General features: G+C 45.8%; 1 protein-coding gene across 5 annotated transcripts in view; it reads right to left on the bottom strand.

Moving 5' to 3' along the window:
• Positions 1 to 22,615, bottom strand: part of etv7 (ETS variant transcription factor 7) — an 81,384-nt gene that overhangs the window by 27,081 nt on the left and 31,688 nt on the right. For 4 of the 5 annotated variants that reach the window (XR_011885394.1, XR_011885395.1, XR_011885397.1 and 1 more), the window contains 2 exons: positions 20,140 to 20,304; positions 15,923 to 16,054 (listed from right to left, as the gene is read on the bottom strand). Coding sequence is in view for 1 of the 5 variants with exons in the window: in XM_072253289.1 (XP_072109390.1) it covers positions 15,923 to 16,054; positions 20,140 to 20,304 (297 nt within the window). In the remaining 4 variants the exon portion in view is untranslated. The remainder of the gene's footprint in view (positions 1 to 15,922; positions 16,055 to 20,139; positions 20,305 to 22,615) is intronic. The other variant, XR_011885396.1, reaches the window with a different exon arrangement.

Here is a 22,615-nt window from a genome sequence, read left to right as displayed (position 1 = left end):
AAACCCCAGCACACATCTGTCCATAAACCCCAGTACACATCTCTCTGTAAACCCCAGCACACATCTCTCTGTAAACCCCAGTACACATCTGTGCATAAACCCAAGCACACATCTGTCTGTAAACCCCAGTACACATCTGTCCATAAACCCCAGTACACATTGGTCTGTAAACCCCAGCACACATCTCTCTGTAAACCCCAGTATACATCTGTACATAAACCCCAGCACACATCTGTCTGTAAACCCCAGTACACATCTGTCTGTAAACAACAGTACACATTGGTCTGTAAACCCCGGCACAGATTTGTCTACGAACTATTCACATAGCTATCCATAAACCATGCACACATCTGTCTGTGAATCCCACCACACATCTGTCTGCAAACTATGCACACATCTGTCCATGAATCACAGCATACCTGTAAATACCCTACACAGATCAGCCCATGAATCTTCACACACATCCATCCGTGGTAGACCTCTGGGTGTACTGTCGATAGTCTGTGGGTCTATAGGTCAATATCCTGCGGGTGTATGGGTCAATTTCCTGTGGGTCTATAGGTCAATATCCTGTCGGTCTATAGATCAATATCCTGTGGGTGTATAAGTCAACATCCTTTGGGTGTACAGGTCAATATCCTGTTGGTCTGTAGGTCAATATCTTGTCGGTGTACAGGTCAATATCCTGTGGGTGTACAGGTCAATATCCTGTCGATCTATAGGTCAATATCCTGTGGGTTTACAGGTCAATATCCTATCGAACTATAGGTCAATATCCTGTGGGTCTATAGGTCAATATCCTGTGGGTCTATAGGTCAATATCCTGTCGGCCTGTAGGTCAATATCCTGTGGGTGTATAGGTCAATATCCTGTGGGTCTATAGGTCAATATCCTGTCAGTCTACCGGTCAATATCCTGTCGGTCTATAGGTCAATATCCTGTCGGTCTGTAGGTCAATATCCTGCGGGTGTATAGGTCAATATCATGTCGGTCTACAGGTCAATATCCTGTTGGTCTATAGGTCAATATCCTGTGGGTGTACAGGTCAATATCTTGTTGGTCTATAGGTCAAAATCCTGTCCATCTATAGGTCCATATCCTGTGGGTCTATAGGTCAATATCCTGTGGGTCTATAGGTCAATATCCTGCGGGTGTCTAGGTCAATATCCTGTGGGTCTATAGGTCACTATCCTGTGGGTCTATAGGTCGATAGATCTATGCATGCATAGGATAATGTTGAGTTTCTGCATATATGGAGTTTAATTTGAACAGCGGCTTGGTGTAACATCGAATAGAAAGAAACTTTGACCAACATCTTGATGGAAATGATAAGGATCTGAAACAGTCAGATAGAGAACTGGGTGACAATAGGACCTTCCAGGACCATGGTAACCTCGGTGATAAATAATTGAGACAGGTACTATAACAATCTTTAAAAGATACCTGGATGAGAAAGGTTTAGAAAGTTATGGGCCAAGTCCTGGGACTAGTTTGGGTAAGACCATTAGACATCAGAACAGAATTAGGCCACTTGGCCCATCGAGTCTGCTCCGCCATTTAATCACAGCTGATCCTTTTTTCTCCTCCTCTGCCCCACTCCCAGGCCTTCTCCCCGTAACCTTTGATGCCATGTCCAATCAAGAACCTATTAGGCTCTGCCTTAAATACACCCAACGACCTGGTCTCCACAGCTGCCAAAATTCACTACCTTGTGGCTAAAGAAATTTCTCCGCTCTCGGTTTTAAATGGACGCCCCTCTATCCTGAGGCTGTGCCCTCCTGTCCTAGACTCCCCCACTACGGGAAACATCCCTTCAACATTTCAACATTTGAAAGTTTTCAATGAGATTTTCCCTTCTCCTGCTAAATTCCAGTGAGTACAGACCCTGAGCTATCAAACGTTTCTCATATGATAACTCTTTCATTCCTGGAATCACCCTTGTGAACCTCCTCTGGACCCCCTCCAACGTCAGCACATCTTTACATCGATGAGGAGCTCAGAACTGTTCACAATACTCAAGGTGAGACCTCACAGGTTTCTTATAAAGCCTCAGCATCACATCCCTGCTCTTGTATTCTAGACTTCTTGAAATGAATGCAAACATGGCATTTGCCTTCCTCACCACCGACGAGACCTGCAAGTTAACCTTTAGGGTGTTCTGCACAAAGACTCCCAGTGTTAGCAGGTTCGGATATGGCCAAGAGCACAGTGAGAGACACTGAAGCAAGTCGATAGTTCACAGACTTTAATACGAACAGTGTTAAAGGGAAAATAAACAATAAACACCAGGCCAAGCGGGGCCGTTAACTAAAACTCTCAAAAGGAACACGAAGCCTACACTGCGGCTGAAAAGAACATCTAAACATTAAACCAATACCGCTAGTCTTCAGAGTCAGTTGACTTGAAAGTCCAATATCTCGGGGAAGGCTGAATGCAAAGCAGCAGCAAAGCGTTGCTGTGCTCTGTCCAAGTCTCGACAAGTATGGAGTTAAATACTATCACAATTAAATAATAATTACCTGACACATGCATTCACAAGCGCGATTTCCATATCTACTACGCTGCCGAATCTGTGGTTGGGCAGGGTCCCCTCTCCAGGCACAGCCCCTGAGGCGCCACAGACTTGTGTTTGCTGGAAGTCCCCGATCAGCAGCTTGTCCAAGATGTCCTTTGCCTGGGTGAATTTTCAGTGATGCTGGTAGACGCAATCTATAGGACACCTTGTTGACAGCCTTTTCCACTACAAACAGTCTCACGTAGCGCGGAGCCAATTCCCAGTTCTCGACTTTCAGGGGAAGATCCCTTGATACCAACCAGACCTCCTCTCCTGGCTTGAATGGCCTTACCTGTCGATGGAGTCAATCAGCCTGCCGGGAGCGTTGTTTCTGGGCGAGCAGCAGAGAAGCCCTGGCTCGTCTCCAGGTGCGCTTGTAGCGCTGGATCAGCTGTTCAGCAGTAGGAACTCCTACGTCGATCTCCTGTTCATGGAAGTGCGGGGGCTGGAATCCCTTCTGGCATTCAAAGAGACATACCGGTGGAGGACGACTGGAGGTTATTGAGGACAATCTCCGCCCAAACCAGTTGGGAGCTCCAGGACGTGGGGTTGGAAGAGGCAAGACAGTGCAGGGTTGTCTCCGACTCCTGGTCCACTCTCTCAGTCTGGCCATTAGATTGGGGGTGGAAACCTGACAAGAGGCTGGCCATGGCTCCTACAAGACAGCAGAATGCCTTGCAAAAGCGGGAGTGAACTGTGGTCCACGGTCAGACACTGTCTTGAGGAAAACCATGGAGACTGAACACATGTTGAGCCATGAGTGTGGCAGTCTCACCAGCTGATGGGAGCTTGGGGAGGACAATGAAGTGGGCAGCCTTGGAGAATCGATCTACAATGATCAAAATGGTGGTGTTTCTATTAGACAAGGGCAGATCAGTGATGAAATCCACTGAGAGGTGGGACCAGAGGTGGTGGGGCACAGGCAGTGGACATAACAGACCCACAGGAGGCTGGTGTGATGTCTTATTCTGAGTGCAGGTGGGACAGGCAGATACAAAGCCGTAGACATCTTGGGACATAGATGGCCACCAAAATTGTCTTTTTACAAACTCCTGAGTCTGTTGAATTCCCAGATGTCCAGCAAGATGGGAGGAGTGACCCCATTCCAACACTTTGGAACACACTGCAGCAGGGACAAACAGCCGGTTGGGAGGTCCCCCACCCGAGTATGAGTCTGACTGTTGGGCGGCCCTCACCTCTGCCTCTATTCCCCAGATTACTGGAGCAGCGATACACGAGTGAGGGAGAATGGGCTCTGCATCAGCACTGTCCTCAGATCCGTTGAAGTGCCAGGAGAGAGCATCAGCCTTTGTATTCTTGCTGCCGGAGGTGAGGATGAAACTGAACTGTGTGAAGAAGAGAGGCCACCGGGCTTGACGAAAGTTGAGTCTCTTAGCATCCTGAATATAGGAGGGGTTCTTGTGATCTGTCCAGACCAAGAATGGATGCTGTGCCCCCTCCAGCCCGTGTCGCCATTCCTCCAGGGCCTCCTTGACAGCCAGAAGCTCCCGGTTCCCGACATCGTAATTCCTCTCGGCTGGAGCTAAGCGACTGGAAAGAAAGGCACAAGGGTGCAGCCGACTATCTGCAGATGAGCGCTGAGAGAGGACAGCTCCAATGCCGACATCGGACGCATCCACCTCGACAATAAATGGCTGAGATGGGTCTGGGTTTTGCAACAGTGGGACAGTGGTGAAACATCGCTTCAGCTCGGAAAATGCTTCGCTGACATCGTCCGTCCAATGGAATCCTGCCGAGGTCCTCTTGGTGAGTGCATTAATTGGAGCCGCGATTGAGCCGAAATTCTGGATGAAACGACGATAAAAGTTTGCAAACCCCACCCCATGAAGCGCCGTACCTGTTTGACTGTAGACAGTCTGGGCCACTCTGCAACTGCCTGAACTCTACTGGGGTTCATTTGAACACTGGATGGCATAAAATATAGCCCCAAAACAACATCTGCTCTTTATGGAAATCACATTTTTCAGGCTTGGTGCACAGGTTATTTTCTAGAAGGCATTTGAGAACTCTCCGGACATGTGGGATGTGCTCCTGATGAGAGCGGGAATAGATAAGGATGCCATCTAAACACACAAACACAAACAGGTTCAACATGTCCCTGAGCTCACCGTTAACCAAAGGCTGGAATACAGCGGGGGCTTTGGCCAGACCAAAAGGCATCACCAGATATTGATAGTGGTCATTAGAGGCGTTGAAAGCTGTTTTCCACTCATCCCCTTCTCTTATGCGAATCAGATTGCAAGCATTGTGCAGATTAATTTCAGTAAATATGGTTGCTCCCTGGAGATGTTCAAACGCAGATGCCAGCAAGGGAAGAGGGTAGCAGTTCTTCACAGTGATGCTGTTCAGGGGCCAATAATCGATGCAGGGGCAGAGCTTGCCATCTTTCTTGCTCACAAAAAAGAAGCCCACTCCTGCCGGCGAGGTTGACAGGCGGATAAACCCCATGCTCAGTGCCTCCTTAATGTATTCCTCCACTACAGAATTAGGGGAAGCCGACTGATGAGAGAACGACCCGTCAGGATTCCCCTCCCTGCTGACGGGTATTCTCTTTTACCGGACGCTTGGAACATGCCGCCCGGAAGTGTCCTGGATCACCACAGTAGAGGCAGGAACCTGTTCTCCAGCACCGCTCTCGTTCCTCCTGAGACAGGCGCATGACCCCACTCGCATAGACTCCTCCGTGGGCTGGGTGCTGGGTGGTAAGGGAGGGGGAGAGCGTGAGGAAAACGGTGATCTGGTGAGGGAGGGGGAGAGGCCGAGGAAAATGGTGATCAGGCGGCGTGTAGGAAGTCTGAAATTTTCTTTCCCTGCGCCACTCAGTCACCCGGTCGTCAACTCAACTAGCCAGATTAATCAGGTCATCCAGACTACCCTGCTCGTCCCGGACAGCGATCTCATGCTGGACCCCTGTGTTCAGTCCACGTTGGAAGGCAGTGATGAAAGATCTGTCATTCCAACCTGTCTCTACTGAAAGGGTACGGAATTTAACTGCATTGGCTCTCACCGTTCCTCTGCCTTGGCGCAGGTCCAAGAGTCAGTGGGCAGCCTCCTGACCCTGTACTGGAAGATCAAAAACCTTCCTTGCTCCCGTAAAGCGTTGAACAGGCTGAGTGGAGGTCCATCAAGAAGATTGACCATGTACACCAATTTTCACGCATCATCACCAAAGCGACCAGGCTGGGCTTGGAGTGTCAGTTCGCATTGAGTAATAAAATTCCTGCAACCATCGGGATCATCAGAATATCTGCCTGGTGGTGGAATACTCGGTTCCTGTTCGGTCGTGGGAGTCGGCTCTGGTCTGGGCGCGGGAGCGAAAGCATTGGTAGCAGAGATTGTCGGGGCAGCAGAAACGGAGGACCTGTGAGATGCTGGGAGTGGGACTGAAGCAGCCTGAAGCTGCTGAATTGAGCTGGTGAGAACGTTAATGGCTGTCAGCTGATGCTGGCTGTTCACAGCAAGTTCGTGGTTGGCAGCCATGAGTGCGGAAATCGCAGACACCCGAGTCCGATTGTCTGTGGTAGCTGTTGAACAGCTGTGGCTGGGGATGATACCTGTTCCTCCAAGTGAGACTGGGCTTGTCGGCACAAGGTTATCTGCCTCATTGCCTCTGTAACTTCACTGAGAACAGATTCCATAGCCTGTAGATTGTCTCCTACCTGACCAATGAATCTCACGGCCAAGGTCAGCTGCTCTCTCTCTGCTGGGTCCATCTTTGTTGGTCCAGACTTGCTGTTAACCGGTTCAGATATGGCCCAAGTGCGGAGTGAGAGACACTGAAGCAGGTCGATAGTTCACAGACTTTAATACGCACAGTGTTAAAGGGAAAATAAACAATAAACGCTGGGCCAAACAGGGCCGCTAACTAAAACTCTCAAAAGGGACATGAAGCCTACACTGCGGCTGAAAAGAACACCTGAACATTAAACGAATACCGCTAGTCTTCAGAGTCAGTTGACTTGAAAGCCCAATATCTCAGGGAAGGCTGAATGCAAAACAGCAGTGAAGTGTTGCTGTGCTCTGTCCAAGTCTCGACAAGTATGGAGTTATATACTATCACGATTAAGTAATAATTAGCTGACACGTGCAAACTCACAAGCACAATTACCGTATCTACTGCACTGCCGAATCCATGGTTGTGACACCCAAGTCCCTTTGCATCTCATTTTTGGATTTTCTCCCCATTTAGAAAATAGCCTGCACAGTTAACTTTGTAAGCAGCCTCATGTGTGGCACCTTGTCAAAGGCCTTCTGAAAATCCAAATATACAACATCCACTGCATCCCCTTTATCTATCCCACTTGTAATCCTCTCAAAGAATTCCAACAGGCAGGATTTTTTCCTTAAATAAACCATGCTGACTTTGTCCTATCTTGTCCCGTGTCACCAAATACTCCATCGCTTCATCCTTAACAATGGATTTCAACATCTTTCCAACCACTGAGGCCAGGCTAACTGGTCTATAATTTCCTTTCTGCTGCCTTCTTCCTTTCTTGCAGAATGGAGTGACATTTGCAATTTTCCAGTCCTCTGGTACAGTGCCAGAGTCCATGCCAGAATTCCACAGATTCACCATCCTCTGGTTCAAGAAATTCCTGTTCATCTCTGTTCTAAAGGGACGTCCCTATATTCTGAGGCTATGCCCTCTGGTCTAGACTCCCCCACTATAGGAAACATCCTCTCCATGTCTAGTCTATCTAGGACTTTCAATATTCAATAGCTTTCAATAAGATACCCCCTCATTCTTCTAAACTCCAGTGAGTACAGGCCCAGAGCCATCAAACAATCCTCAAGCATTAACCCTTTCATTCCTGGGATCATTCTCATGAACCTTTTCTGGATACTTTCCAATGCTAGCACTTATTTTTCTCAGATAAGGGACCCAGAAATGCTCAGAATACTCCAAGTGCAGTCTGACTGGTGCTTTATAAAGCCTCAGAATAGGGCTTTTCTCCAGTATGGACCAGCTGGGCCTGTTTTCATGTTGTCTAATTCTTTCAACTCTATAACTAACCCATTAGCTATCGTTACATTAAAAGTTAAAAGGAATTAAGTCTGCTTTTCCGGTGTCTTTCTTTCCAGTTGCTCCTGGCCGATGGGAATCACTGATGAAGCCAGAGCTCACTCGCTGTCCATGAGTGTTGTGGAGAAGGTGCGATGAGCTGTTTGTTTGTAGCACAGTGGGTCTAATAGTGAGGGGGGGGGGGGTCCCACCGGCCTGTTTGTGAGGCTCCAGGGTCTTGTAGTGAGGGGGGGTCCCACTGGCCTATTTGTGAGGCTCTAGCGTCTTATAGTGAGGGGGGCTCCCACCGGGCTGTTTGTGAGGCTCCAGGGTCTTGTAGTGAGGTGGGGGGGGTCCCACCGGCCTGTTTGTGAGGCTCCAGGGTCTTGTAGTGAGGGGGGTCCCACCGGCCTGTTTGTGAGGCTCCAGGGTCTTGTAGTGAGGGGGGTCCCACCGGCCTGTTTGTGAGGCTCCAAGATCTCAATGGAGCGACAGCGAAGGATCAGCGATCTATCATCTGGTCAGCATGGTGTGCGACTAGCAGAAGTAATTATAGGTGATTTTTTTATCATGTGTTATTCTTTGAGGTTGGTTAGTTTGGAAGTTGTGGTGGTTAAACCTCTCCCTCGGATAGCTCTGCAGTGTAAGACTGAAGTGTCAGCTTGGACTGTGTACTTGAGAATGGAGCCTGAAGTGAGAGGCTTCGAGCTTTGTATATACAGGGTCAATTTCTTTGAGCTGCCTTCCTCCCACAAACAGCTACGGGGCCGAAACCCTTTTAAAGTGGAAGCTGTAGGCACTGCTATATGAATGTGGGAATCATGTTATCCACAGGAGATTATCTGCTTCGATATTAAAAGTGAAAGTCCTTCTTTGTTTATGCTATGAAACGATTTGATAACATCAGCAGCGAGGAAGCGGAATCAGAGAATGGGGTCACCCTGGTGGGACTGAACACAGTCTTTATGGATGAATGAAAAAGAAATTGCGTTCTGGTGTTGCCTGGGGAAGCAAGCTGCAGAATGAACAAGCAAACAGGTGCTATGGTTCATTTGTATTTGCACATGACCTTTACATTGGTGCATTACAAATCAATATTAAAGAAACACACGATCAGTGGCCTCCTGTACATAATAAAGAGGCCCCTGTGTGTATGTTCGTGGTCTTCTGCTGTTGTAGCCCATCCACTTCCAAGGTTCAACATGTTGTGCATTCAGAGATGGTCTTCTGCACACCACTGTTGCAACATGTAGTTATTTGAGTTACTGTCGCCTTCCTGTCAGTTTGAACCAGTCTGGCCATTCCCCTCTGACCTCGTTCTCTGACAAGGCGTTTTCACCCTCAGAACTGCTGCTCACTGGATGTTTTTTGTTTTTCGCACAATTCTCTATAAACTCTGGAGACTGTTGTGTGTGAAAACCCCAGGGGATCAGCAGTGTCTGAGATACTCAAACCACCCTGTCTGGCACCAACAATCATTCCACGGTCAAAGTCACATTGACGTTATGTGGAGGTTTGCGTGCTTCAAGGACTCCATCAGGCGACGCCAGCTCAGGGCCACCAATGTTGGAACGGCTGTGGACGAGATGCCAGACGAAGATCAATCCAACCCCGGCTCCCGAACAGACAGACTCACATCTGCCCCTCCTGGGCCACGCCATATAAAACAGGTCACTTAGGTCATAAAGTGGAGCAATTTTACCTCTGTAAAATGGCCACTGAGTTTAAAGTCTGAAGTTTATGTGTATAATTTATGCAACAATTTTTCCAAAACCTCTTTTCTGGAAAGTACTACAGGGCTATTAAAACAAAACCTTCACAACATCTTAAAACTTTCTTCCCCCAGGTGGTTAGTCTGATCAACCATTCTAGTTATCCCCCCACCCCGACCCCTCTATTTATTATCCCGTCACTGCACTGTAAACACTTTTTATAATGCTATTTACATTGTAAATACATACTATATTTATGTATTTATGCAGTTTTATTCCATATCCAAACTTTAACCTCTACATTTACAGAATTCTTTATTCTTTATAATTATTGAATGTTGTTTTTTGTTGCATATCGCCCCCTGACAAACATCATCATCATCATCATCAGGTGCCATGCTCAGTTTGAGCTTTGACTGCCATGGCCCACACACTCCTGTTTCAGGTCAAGTGGATCAATTGATTTGTATTCATTCCCAGTTCTCTGGCTGCTGCCTCCATCATCATTTGTCTTTGTCTTCCTCTTGTTTTCTTCCCTTCAATCTTTCCCATAATTACCGTGCATTCTAACTCCTCTTTCCTAATCACATGTCCAATGAAGTTACGTTGATTTTATACATTATTTCTCTTTTTGTGTTTGCTCTGTTCATGACATCCTCGTTAGATATTCGTTTCATCCATGATATTCTTTGCATCCTCTGCAAAAACATACCACAGCAAATTCCTAATCCATGGAAAAGTATATGGTGAATAAAGTTGATCCTTCATCCTTCATCCTCACAATGCACAAGTCCCTGCAGAACCCTCCTGACCCCAGCCTCTGAACCAGAAATTCACCAATGCTTTTCCACAGTCTGTGAACCAGAACTCCATCTGTACCAGTATATTATCCCCGATATACCATGCCATCTACACTCAGTGGCCACTCCATTAGGTACACCTGTGCACCTGCTCGTTAATGCAAATATCTAATCAGCCAATCATGTGGCAGCAACTCGACATATAAAAGTATGCAGACATGGTCAAGAGGTTCAGACCAAACATCAGAATGGGGAAGAAATATGACCTAAGTGACTTTGAATGTGGAATGATTGTTGGTGCCAGATGGGGTGGTTTGAGTATCTCAGAAACTGCTGATTTCCTGGGATTTTCACACACAACAGTCTCTAGAGTTTACAGAGCATGGTATAAATGAGACATCCAGTGAGCAGCAGTTCTGTGGGTGTAAATTCCTTGTTAATGAGGGAGGTCAGAGGAGAATGGCCAGACTGGTTCAAGCAGACAGGAATGCAACAGTAACTCAAATAACCATGGGTTTTGCCATGCAGAAGAGCACCTCTCAACACACAACACATCCTTGATGTGGATGGGCTACAGCAGCAGAAGAGCATGAACTAACAGTCAGTGGCCATTTTATCAAGTACAGGAGGTAATTATCAAAGTGGCCACTGAGTCTATACAAGGATGGAGCTGGCAATGTGCTTTGTGTAATTCTTACGTTAACAAGGAAAGTACACTGGCCAGAATTGTTAAATAAAGTACGAAGTCTGGAAGGCTGGTGCTGCCAAGATGTGCAGTCCATAAAAGCTTACATTGAACCTCATGACTATCTGTAGTCAGGGACAAGATGGCGTGACTGCAAGTTAGGCAGGGAGAGGGATGTCAGAGGTAGTGCTGGAGGGGCCCCAGACCTTGAGTTTGCCCAATCTACCGAATGTTGAAAGGACTAGACAGGGTGGATGTGGAGAGGATGTTTCCTGTGGTGGGGGTATCCAGAATTGAGGGGCAACCCTTTAGGACAGAGGCAAGGAGGAATGTTTTTAGCCAGAGAGTAGTGAATCTGTGGAATGTTCTGCCACAGACTGTGGTGGAGGCCCAGTCCATGGGTATATTTAAGGTGGAAGTTGATTGTTTCCTGATTGGTCAGGGCATCAAAGAATATGGTGAGAAGGCAGGTGTATGGGATCTGGGATCAGCCATGATGACAGAGCACACTCGATGGGCTGAATGGCCTAATTCTGCTCCTATGTCTTATGGTCTAACAGGTCTGAGATTGTTGCACCCTGCGAGGATAAGAGTAGGGTCTGTAGGTAAGATGAGCAACCAAACCATGGCACCTTGGTTCAGGGAGACATTCAAGAGTGGGGAGAGAAGAGGAATGTAGTTGTAATTGGGGATAGTATAGTCAGGGGAATAAACACTATTCTCCATTGCAAGGATTGAGAGACCCAAGGACTGTGTTATCCACCTAGTGCCCAGGTTCAGGACATCTCCTCTGATCTGCAGAGGAATTTGGAGTGGAAGAGGAAAGATCCAGTTGTGGGTACCAATGACATAGGTAGGATCGAGGGAATTTGAGCAGCCAGGGACCAAGTTGAAAAGCAGAGCTGAAAAAGTAATCATCTCTGGATTATTACCTGAGCCATCAGCAAATAAGCAAAGGGTTAATAGGATCAGCGAATTAACCACATAGTTCATTGGTGTGGAAGAAATGTGTATGAATTTGTGGGATGTTGGTACGCGTATTGGGGGAGCAAGGAGCTGCTTCAATGGGACAGGCTCCACCTGAACTATGTAGCGATCAGGGTCCTGGCAAACCACGTGATTGGGGTTGCGGTTAGGGCTTTAAACACAAGAGTGAGGATGAAGTAAAAGGGAAGGGGAGGGGAGTATTGGCGAGGTTACTGAGGTCTCCACAATAAAGAACAAGGCCAAAAGTTTAGAAAAGGAAACAAATTTATCTTCAGGACACATAGAGATAAATTTGAGATGAGGGATTGCGAACACAGGACTGAGAGTATTATATTTGAATGCACATAATATAGAAAACAAGGTAGATGATCTTAGAGTGCAGTCAGAGATTGGCAGGTATGACATTGTGGGCATCACTGTGTTATGATTGAAAGAAGATCACAGCTGTAAGCTTAACGTCCAAGGACACACCTTGTATTGAAAGCACAGGTAGGTAAACAGAGGGGGTGGGGTGGCACTGTCGGTAAATCTTCAGAAAGAGGTGACATAGGATCGGAAGGTACGGAATCCTTGTGGGTAGAGTTATGAAACTGCAAGGGTCAAAAGACCCTGATAGGTGTTACATACAGGACTCGAGCTGTAACCAGGATGTGAGTTACAAATTACAATGGGAGATAGAAAAGGCATGTAAAAAGGGCAATGTTACAATAGTCATGGGTGATTTTAATGGGCAGGTAGATAGGGAAAATCAGGCTGGTGCTGGATCCCAAGAGAGAGAATTTATGGAATGCCCTCGAGATGGCTTTTTAGAGCAGCTTGTGTTTGAGTCCATGAAGGAAAAGGCAATTTTGGATTGGGTGTTGTGTAATGCCCCAGATTAGTTTAGAGAGCTTAAGATAAAGGAACTCTTAGGAGACAATGATCATAATATGATAGAATTCACCCTGCAGTTTGAGAGGGAGAAGTTAAAGTCTAATGATTCAAAGGAGTGAAAGGAATTACAGAGACATGGCCAAAGTTAATTGGAAAGGGACACTAGTAGAGCAGCAATGGCTGGAGTTACTGGGAGCAATTTGGAAGGTGCAGGATAGATACATGACTATAAAAAGTATAGCTTGATAGCTTTCATGTTTTATTTTTTACAACATTGTATCAAACTGTATTTAATTTTGCTTTTTTGACACCGATCAACAGAAAGAGACTCTTTCGTTCAAAGTGAAAACAGATCTCTACAAAGTGATCTAAATTAATTACAAATATAAATTACAGAATAATTGAATGCGTAAGTATTCAACACCCCCTCCCAGCACTTTAATATGACACACCAAGTCAACACTGGTACAACCAACTGGTTCAAGAAGTCACATAATTTAATTCAATGGAGATCTGTTTTTGGAGACCTGTGTGCCCAAGGTGTTTCAAATGATTGTAGTAAAATTACACCTGTTTTTGGAAGGTCTAACTGCTGGTGAGTCAGTATCCTGGCAAAAGCTACACCATGAAGACAAAAGAACACTCCAAGAAACTCCATGAAAAGGTTATTGAAAAGCACAAGACAGGAGATGGATACATGAAAATTTCCAAGTGAATATCCCTTGGAGTACAGTGAAGTCAATCATCAAGAAATGGAAAGAATATGGCACAGCTGTAAATCTGCCTAGAGCAGGCTGTCCTCATAATCTGAGTGACAGTGCAAGATGGGGACTAGTGAGGGAGGCCACCAAGAGACCTATGACAACTCTGGAGGAGTTACAAGCTTCAGTGGCTGAGATCAGAGAGACTGCGCATACAACAACTGTCGTCTGGGTGTTTCATCAGTTGCAACTTTATGGAAGAATGGCAAAGAGAAAGCCACTATTGAAAACAAAAACTCGGCTAGAGTTTGCCAGAAGGCGTGTGGGAGACTCTGAAGTTAGCTGAAAGAAAATTCTATATGTCTTGTGAAACCAAAATTGAGCTTTTTGACCATCAGACTAAACACTATGTTTTGCGTAAGCCGAACACCACACGTCATCAAAAACACACCATCACTACTGTGAAGCATGGCAGTGGCTGCATCATGCTGTGGGGATGCTTCACTGCAGCAGGTCCTGGAAGGCTTGTGAAGGTAGAGGGTAAAATGAATGCGGCAAAATACAGGGAGATCCTGGAGGAAAACCTGATGCAGTCTGCAAGAGAACTGTGATTTGGGAGAAGATTTGTTTTCCAACAAGACAATGACCCCATGCATAAAGCCAAAGCTACACAGGAATGGCTTAGAAACAGCAAAGTCAATGTTCTGGACTGACCAATTCGGAGTCCAGACCTCAATCCAATTGAGAGGTTGTGGACACTTACAGTCTACTAAATACTGACTTGAACAGGGTGAATACTTATGCAATCAATTATTTTATGTTTTACATTTGTAACTAACTTAGATATAGATCTGTTCTCACTTTGACACAAAAGAGTTTTTTTCTGGTGATCAGTGTCCCAGAAAAAGCCAAATTAAATCCACTGTGATTCAATGTTGTATATCAATATAACACGACCTTCCCGGCGTGGGGGTGGGGGTGGTGTGGGTGAATATTTTTTATAGGCTCTGTGCATCCCAAAGATGAGGAAGCATTCTAAAGAGAGGATGAGGCAATCTTGGCTGACAGGGAATCAAAGACAGCACATGAGAGGACACTTAATATAGCAAACATTAGTGGGGAGGTAGAAGATTGGAAGGCTTTTAAAAACTAAAAAAACACAGAAGGGAAAAGATGAAATATGAAGGTAAGCCAGCCAAATATCAAAGAGAAAACTAAAAGATTTTTCAAATATATAAAGAGCAAAAGAGAGACAAAAGTGGATAAGGGACCACTGGAAAATGATGCTAGAGAGGTAGTAATAAGGGACAGAGAAATGGCAGACAAAACTAATATGCATTTTGCATTTGTGAAAGACAGGAGTGGAAGTTCAATGTCAGGGGGCAGAACTGAGGTTATTAGCTATTACTAATAGCTAATACACTTGAGAAGATGAAAGGTCTGAAGGTAGATAAGTCATGTGTACCAGATGGATTACACCTGAGGGTTCTGAGATAAGTGGCTGAAGAGATTGGGGAGGCATTAGCAGTAACCTTTCAAGAACTGTCGAGTGGCTGTCTTTTGTGGGAGAACATGGGACCACTGTGTAAAATAGGAAATTGCCCATGGATTGTCACTTTGCACCACTGTGTAAAATAGAAGGTTGCCCATGGATTGCAGAGTTGAGGTAATTTCTTTGCCCTCTGAGGATTGCAGTCTTTGGAACTCTCTCCCTCAAAGGTGACATGTGTGTATTTAATAGTTTCTTAAATGTTCCTAATGTATTTGCCTCTACCACCACCTCCGGCAGTGCGTTCCACACATCCACCACTGACACCCTTCTTATACTTTCTTCCAAACACCTTAAAATGATGTCCTCTCATATTAGCCATTAGCCAGGGAAATGGTGCTGGCTGTGCACTCTTATCACCTCTACACAAATGTATAGACATATCTATACTCCCCATCGAACATGGAGTTGGATTTGTTAAGCTTTTCCAATATCATATTTATTTTCCCATTGTCTTCGTATTTATTCATTTCCCCTGTGCTAAGTTTTGTTTGGAGCTGAAGACTCAGAAATATGTGAGTGATTAACTTTGTCCCCTTTCTGAACATGATTGTAACATCTTCTGCCCTCGAGCACGTATTGCCTGTCACGGAACAGATCCAAGCTCTCTGCGTTTCCTGTTCTATGAACCTGTGGATGTGTGTGGCTCAATACCCATTTCCCATCTGTAACAGGGGCAGTGAACCATACACCTGGCTGATATAAGTGACCTTCGACTGAACATAAGCAGAAACCATCCAGAAGTTCAAAGAAATGCTGTACCTTTGCATCTTTTCATGTTGCAATAATTCAGATTCAGATTTATTTATCACACTTACATCGAAACCTACAGTGAAATGCTTTGTTTGCGCTAACAACCAAACAAGGCAGCCCACAGGAGTCGCCACACATTTTGAAACTACACTAACATGGCATGCCCGTAATGCTCGGCAGAAAAACACAGAACGCGATGGAACGGAACACGGCGGGCAACGAAACATCAACAGCAAATCAAGTCCCTTTCCTCCCTCCTGTTTGCCTTCATGCCACTGATCATACCTTCGAAGCTGCTGTGTAGATTTACATGAGGGGTGTGCATTGCCTGTCCTGCAGGTGGGTTCATGAAGGGATTCCTTTGTGCAAAGCTCCTGTTGTGATTAAACTTCTGAAGTATTTCATACAATACATCTCCTAAAAAGAGAAAAGACACTGAGTCAAGTCAAGTCAAGTTTTTGCCATTTAACTATATACATGTATATAACGTAAATAACCATTTAAATATATAGAGGTTATGGTGTGCAAGAATTTCTGTGTTTTTTCCAACTTTGTACTTTGTTTGCAACTTGCCAGAGGTAAGATAAAACTTGTTCTTGTAAACCTGCAAATGAAAGTAGAGCCAAGCATACACGTTCTAACCCTCCTTTCTGAACCAGGACCGCTCATTGATAGATCAACCTAGCCTGGTAGGGCAACACCAATGCCCAGGAATGGGAGCGTCTGTGGAGATGGTGAATACAGCCCAGTCCATCACTGGAAATGCCCTCCCCACCACTGAGCACATCTACAAGGACCTTTGTCTCAAGAAAGCAGAATTTATCATCAAGGACCCCAACATTCATGGTCTTCTCATTGCTGGCTTCGAGCAGGAGGTATAGGCGCCTCAGGTCCCACACCACCAAGTTCAGGTATCACCCTTCAACTATGAGGCTCCTGAACCAGTGTGGATAACTTCTCTCACCCCAACACTGAACTGATTCCACAACCTACAGACTCACTTTCAAGGACTCTACAACTCATGTTCTCAGTGTATTTATTTACTTATTATTATTTGTTTTTATTTGTATTTGCATAGTTTGTTTTCTTTTGCACATTTGTTGCTCATCAGTTTTTGTTTATGTGCAGTTTTTCATTGATTCTATTGAATTTCTTTGCTCTATTGTGAATGCCTGCTAAATAATGAATTTCAGGGTAATATGTGGTGACATATATGTAGCTGATAATAAATATACTTTGAACGTTGACACTTAAGCTCTAATGGACAAAACACCACCGATCCCAGTGAGCACCCAGAGCTACAGGGTGGATCTCCTTCCACTGACAAACCTCCAGCGATTTGGGTAGTGGAAGCATTTCTGCTTTTACCACCTCATGGTCAACTGTGGCAAAGGAGCCATCCTTTCTTCCTCCTCCGCCTCTCCCTCCCTCCTCTGATGGTGGAGGGTTGAAGCCTTCCCTAAAATGTTCAACGTGTGTCTTCAGACTCCTGTAGCTCCTCCCTGATGGTAGTAATAAGAAGAGGCCATGTCCTGGGTGATGGAGATCCTTCATGATGGATGCCCATTCTTCCTGAGGCTTGACCTCCTCCAGATGTCCACTGTTGAAAGCATGGCAATCGCCAGACTGAACTTCTCAGGCTACTGGTGTTGGGTGTTCAGGGCTCTTCTTACAGAAAGACTGACGTTAGCTCCCCCTCATGTGATGCGACACCATAGTTGGCCCACAACCCTGACCAGTGCTAGCCCCTGGCTGAGATTCACGTGTGGGAGTTTTCCAAACTCCCCCTGTGATCACATGACACTCTGGTTTCCGCCCAGCTCCTCTCCATAGTGACAGCTATTGTGGAGGGACCACTGCACAGGATCGAGACGAGCTACAGGAAGTTGTAACTCTGCCAGCTCCAGCATGGGTATCCTCAAAAGGTGATGCCTTAAGAAGGCAGCAACTGTTGTTAAGGACCCCACCCTATCACCCTCTTCTCACTGGTTAGTGGGTTAATTGCTCATTGTAATTTGTCCTGTGATTGGGGGTTGCAGGACAGTATGGTTCAAAGGGCCAGAATGGCCTGCACCTCTGAACCTCTAAATGAATAAATTGTTATGTGAGTATGCAGGGAAGTAAATTTATTATCAACGGACCTATGTGCAACCATATACAATGCTGAGGTTCATTTTCTTGCGGGCATTTACAAGGAGAAAAGAAATACAGTGGAATTTATGAAAAACTATAAATAAACCGACAAGGACTGACAAACACCAACATGCAGAAGAACACAACATGTCCAAATAAATAAATAACACTGAGAATGTGAGTTGCTGAGCCCTTTAAGTGAGTCTGTAGTTTGTGGAATCAGTTCAGTGTTGGGGTGAGTGGAGTTATCCGCTCCGGTTCAGGAGCCTGATGATTGAGGGGTAATAGCCTTTCCTGAACCTGGTGGTGTGGAACCCAAGCTTTCCGAACCTCCTGCGAGCATGGCCTGGGTGGTGGGGGTCCTTGTTGATGAATGCTGCCTTCTTGAGGTCATGCCCTCTCTAAATCAAGTCAAGTCAGGTCAAGTCACTTTTTATCGTCATTTCGACCATAACTGCTGGTACAATCAGTAAAAACCAGACAATGTTTTTCAGGACTATGGTGCTACATGAAGCAATACAAAAACTACACTGAACTACGTAAAACAATACAAAACTACACTAGACTACAGACCTACCCAGGACTGCATAAAGTGCACAAAACAGTGCAGGCATTACAACAAATGATAAACAAGACAATAGGCACAGTAGAGGGCAGTAGGTTGGTGTCAGTCTAGACTCTGGGTATTGAGGAGTCTGATGACTTGGGGGAAGAAACTGTTACATGGTCTGGTCGTGAGAGCCCGAATGCTTCGGTGCCTTTTGCCAGATGGCAGGAGGGAGAAGAATTTGTATGAGGGGTGTGTGGGGTCCTTCATAATGCTGTTTACTTTGCGGATGCAGCGTGTGGTGTAAATGTCTCTAATGGTGGGAAGACAGACCCCGATGATCTTCTCAGCTGACCTCACTATAAGCTGCAGGTCTTGCTTTACGAGATGGTGCAATTTCTGAACCAGGCAGTGATGCAGCTGCTCAGGATGCTCTCAATACAACCTCTGTAGAATGTGGTGAGGATGGGGGGTGGGAGATGGACTTTTCTCAGCCTTTGCAGAAAGTAGAGACGCTGCTGGGCTTTCTTTGCTATGGAGCTGGTGCTGAGGGACCAGGTGAGCTCACAGATGGGGAGGGCTTTACCTGTGATAGACCAGGCTGTACTCACTACTCTTTGTTTGACTGTTCCTGGGCATTGGTGTTTCCATACCAGGCCGTGATGCAACCAGTCCGGATACTCTCCGCCGTGAATCTATAAAAGTCTGCCAAAGTTTTAGATGCCGCAGCTACACAAAGCCTGAAGGAAGCAGAGGTGCTGCTGTGCTTTCTTTGTAATGGCATCTACATGCTGGACCCTGGAGACAACCACCCGTGATAACGCCGAGGAATCTAAAGCAACTGGCCCTCTCCACCACCGATCCCCAATGGACCTCTGGTGTCTTCCGCTGGATCATGTGCAGGCAGAAGGGATTAGTTTAATATTACATGGTGCTCATTGTCAAAGGGCCTGCACTGAGCTGTCCTGGTCCACACTCAGCGGTCATTTCATGAGGTACACCTGCACACCTGCTCGTTAATGTACATATCTAGTCAGCCAATCATGCGGTAGCAACTCAATGCCTAAAAGCATGCAGACATGGTCAAGAGGTTCAGTTGTTGTTCAAACCAAACATCAGAATGGGGAAGAAATGGGATCTAAGTGATTTTAACCATGGAATGATTATTGGTGCCAGATGGGGTGGTTTGAGTACCTCAGAAAGTGACGATATCCTGGGATTTCACACACAACAATTTACAAAAATAGTCCAAAAAACATCCAGTGAGCAGCAGTTCTGAGGGTGAAAACATCTTGTTAATGAAAGCTGTCAGAGGAGAATGGCCAGACTGGTTCAAGCGGACAGGAGTGACTCAAGCAACCATGTGTTACAACAGAGGTGTGCAGAAGAGCATCTCTGAACGCACAACTTGTCGAATCTTGAAATTGACAGGCTACAGCTGCGAAAGACCACGAACACACATAAAGTGGCCATTTTAATAGGTCCAGGAGGTCACTAATAAAGTGGCCACAGTGTGTACATCCTTGTACTTAACTCCCTCCTCCACCCCAACTAAATTCCAGCGCTGACATCCACACAAGAGGAATTGAGAATGGGCAGTTAACAAACCTACCTGCACATCTTTGTGATGTGGAAGGAAGCTGGAGCACCCTAGGTAATGCAGAAGGCATGCAGGATAATTTGTAGTTCTGCTTTTCTGCGTCCACACTTATTGCTGTTGTCCCGCGAACTGATTACCCCCACGGTCCTGAGAAGTCCTGGCCGTTCCCACGCTTACAGGCTACATCAAAGGTTTGTGTCATAGCTATCCCACCATTCCTACCTGCGCTGGGAGAGCGGTATCGGAAGTCGTCCTTGGTCAGCAGGCAAAGGGCCTTTCCATTCATTTCGAACTTGCTGTCTTCGATGGAATGCAGTGAATACTCTCTCTCCGCCCATTTCAGCCACTGTGCCACATCAGCTTTACTCCAGAGGGATGGCGGTATTTCTGTCGTACAGCAATAGCACAGTCAACGTTAGAGTATGCAGCGACCAGCTCTTGCGGTACACTGCCAAACGCCACGTAAGGGTAGAGTCCAGGCAGAGAAGTAATCAGTGACACACAGACTCCGAATCAATACCTCACTCCCCTCCATCTAACGGGATGCAGCACGTAACCTTTACTTTCTAGATAATTACTTCTCTTTCTGGATTGGTCTCTTGACACGTGTTTAGACTGTAAGGGATAGGAAGAGAATTAGGCCATTTGGCCCATCGAAACTGCTCTGCCATTGAATCGTGGCTGATTTATTTTTTCCCCCAACCCCATTCTCCTGCCTTCTCCCCGTATTCTTTGACACATTTACTAGTCACGAACCACTCCTGGTGAAGCACCTCGGCCTAAAACATTGACTCTTCATTCCCACCCATAGATGCTGCCTGCCCTGCTGAGTTCCTTTAGCATTTTGTGTGTGTTAACCAAGAACCAATCAACCTCCGCTTTAACATTACCCAATGACTTGGCCTCCACAGTTATCTGTGGCAACAAATTCCACATATTCACCCCACCCCCCTCAGGGAACCTAACTTGACCTTCAAATATTCGATAGGCTCAAAGAGATTCCCCCTCAGTCTTCTAAACTCCAGTGAGTACAGGCCCAGAGCTATCAAATGCTCCTCATAATTAACCCTTTCACTCCCAGGATCATTCTCCTGAACCTCCTTTTGGTCCTCTCGTATGCCAGCACATCCTTTCTTAGGTAAGGGGCCCAAAAACTGGTCTAAACTGGTTACAGCTGACCTGCGGTATCTTGGCCTATATGGCACATTCAACAAGGACATTCTGACAGGCAGGCGCCATGGACGTGCGGAACAGTGACGAGTAGGGGCTTTTTGCACCCATGCGTCAGAGGTCCTGCTCATCTGTGTTCTCACGGCAGGTTTTCACCTCGAACTGACCTAAGCTGTATAACTGTAGTGACCCACGTGCTCACATTCAGGTGGTAAAAGCATGGATAGGAACACATACTTTCTGAGGTACACCTGCTCCTTATTGCAAATATCTAATCAGCCAATCATGCAGCAGAACTCAATGCAGAAAAGCATGCGGGCATGGTCAAGATGGTCAGTTGTTGTTCAGACCAAACATCAGAGTGAGGAAGAAATGTGATCGAAGTGACTTTGACCATGAACTCAGTGACCACTTTATTAGGTAGAGCCATACAGTACAGACAACTTCTATAGATGTGAAGTGGAGACTATATTGACTGGCTGCATCACAGCCAGGTGTGAAAACACCAATGCCTTCGAACAGAAAATCCTACAAAAAGTAGTGGATACGGCCCAGTCCGTCACGGGTAAAGCTCTCCCCTCCACTGAGCACATCTACACAGAACATTGTCACGGGAAAGCAGCATCCATCAGAAGAACATAAGAACATGAGAAATAGGAGCAGGAGTAGGCCATCTGGCCCATCGAGCCTGCCCTGCCATTCAATAAGATCATGGCTGATCTGTCCGTAAACTCAGCTCCATCTACCTGCCTTTTTCCCATAACCCTTAATTCCCCTACTATGTAAAAATCTATCTAACTGTATCTTAAATATATTTAGTGAAGAAGCCTCAACTGCTTCCCTGGGCAGAGAATTCTACAGATTCACCACTCTCTGAGAAAAACAGTTTCTCCTCATCTCCGTCCTAAATCTTCCCCCCTGAATCTTGAGGCAATGTCCCCTAGTTCTAGTCTCACCTACCAATGGAAACAACTTTCCTACTTCTATCTTATCTATCCCTTTCAAAATTTTGTATGTTTCTAAAAGATCCCCTCAACAGGGACACCCACCACCCAGGACATGCTCTCTTCTTGCTGTGGCCATCAACAAGAAGGTACAGGAGCCTCAGGACCCACACCACCAGATTCAAGAGCAGTTATTAACCCTCAACCATCAGGTTCTTGAACCAAAGGGGAAAACTTCGTTCAACTTCACTTGCCCCATCATTGAATTGTTCCCACAACCAATGGGCTCACTTTCAAGGACTCTTCATTTCAAGTTCTTGATATTTATTGCTTTTTTATTATTATTACTTTCTTTTTGTATTTGCAGTTTGCTGTCTTTTGCACTGTGGTTGTCACCCTGTTAGTGCTGCCTTTCATTGGTTCTATTATGGTTATTGGATTCATAGAGTATGCCCACAAGAAAATGAATGCCAGGGATGTATATATGTATATTGATAATAAATTTACTTTTAACTTTGAAGTTAAGGAGCCAAGGGGGGGTGGTGGCGGCAGGATTCTGATGGTTTGAGTATCTCAAACTGCTG

Source organism: Mobula birostris, chromosome 3 (assembly GCF_030028105.1).
Source record: "Mobula birostris isolate sMobBir1 chromosome 3, sMobBir1.hap1, whole genome shotgun sequence".
NCBI classification, from domain to species: Eukaryota; Metazoa; Chordata; class Chondrichthyes; order Myliobatiformes; family Myliobatidae; genus Mobula; species Mobula birostris.
The sequence above is the reverse complement of the archived record's forward strand: the minus strand, read 5'-3'. Positions and strand labels throughout refer to the sequence as shown.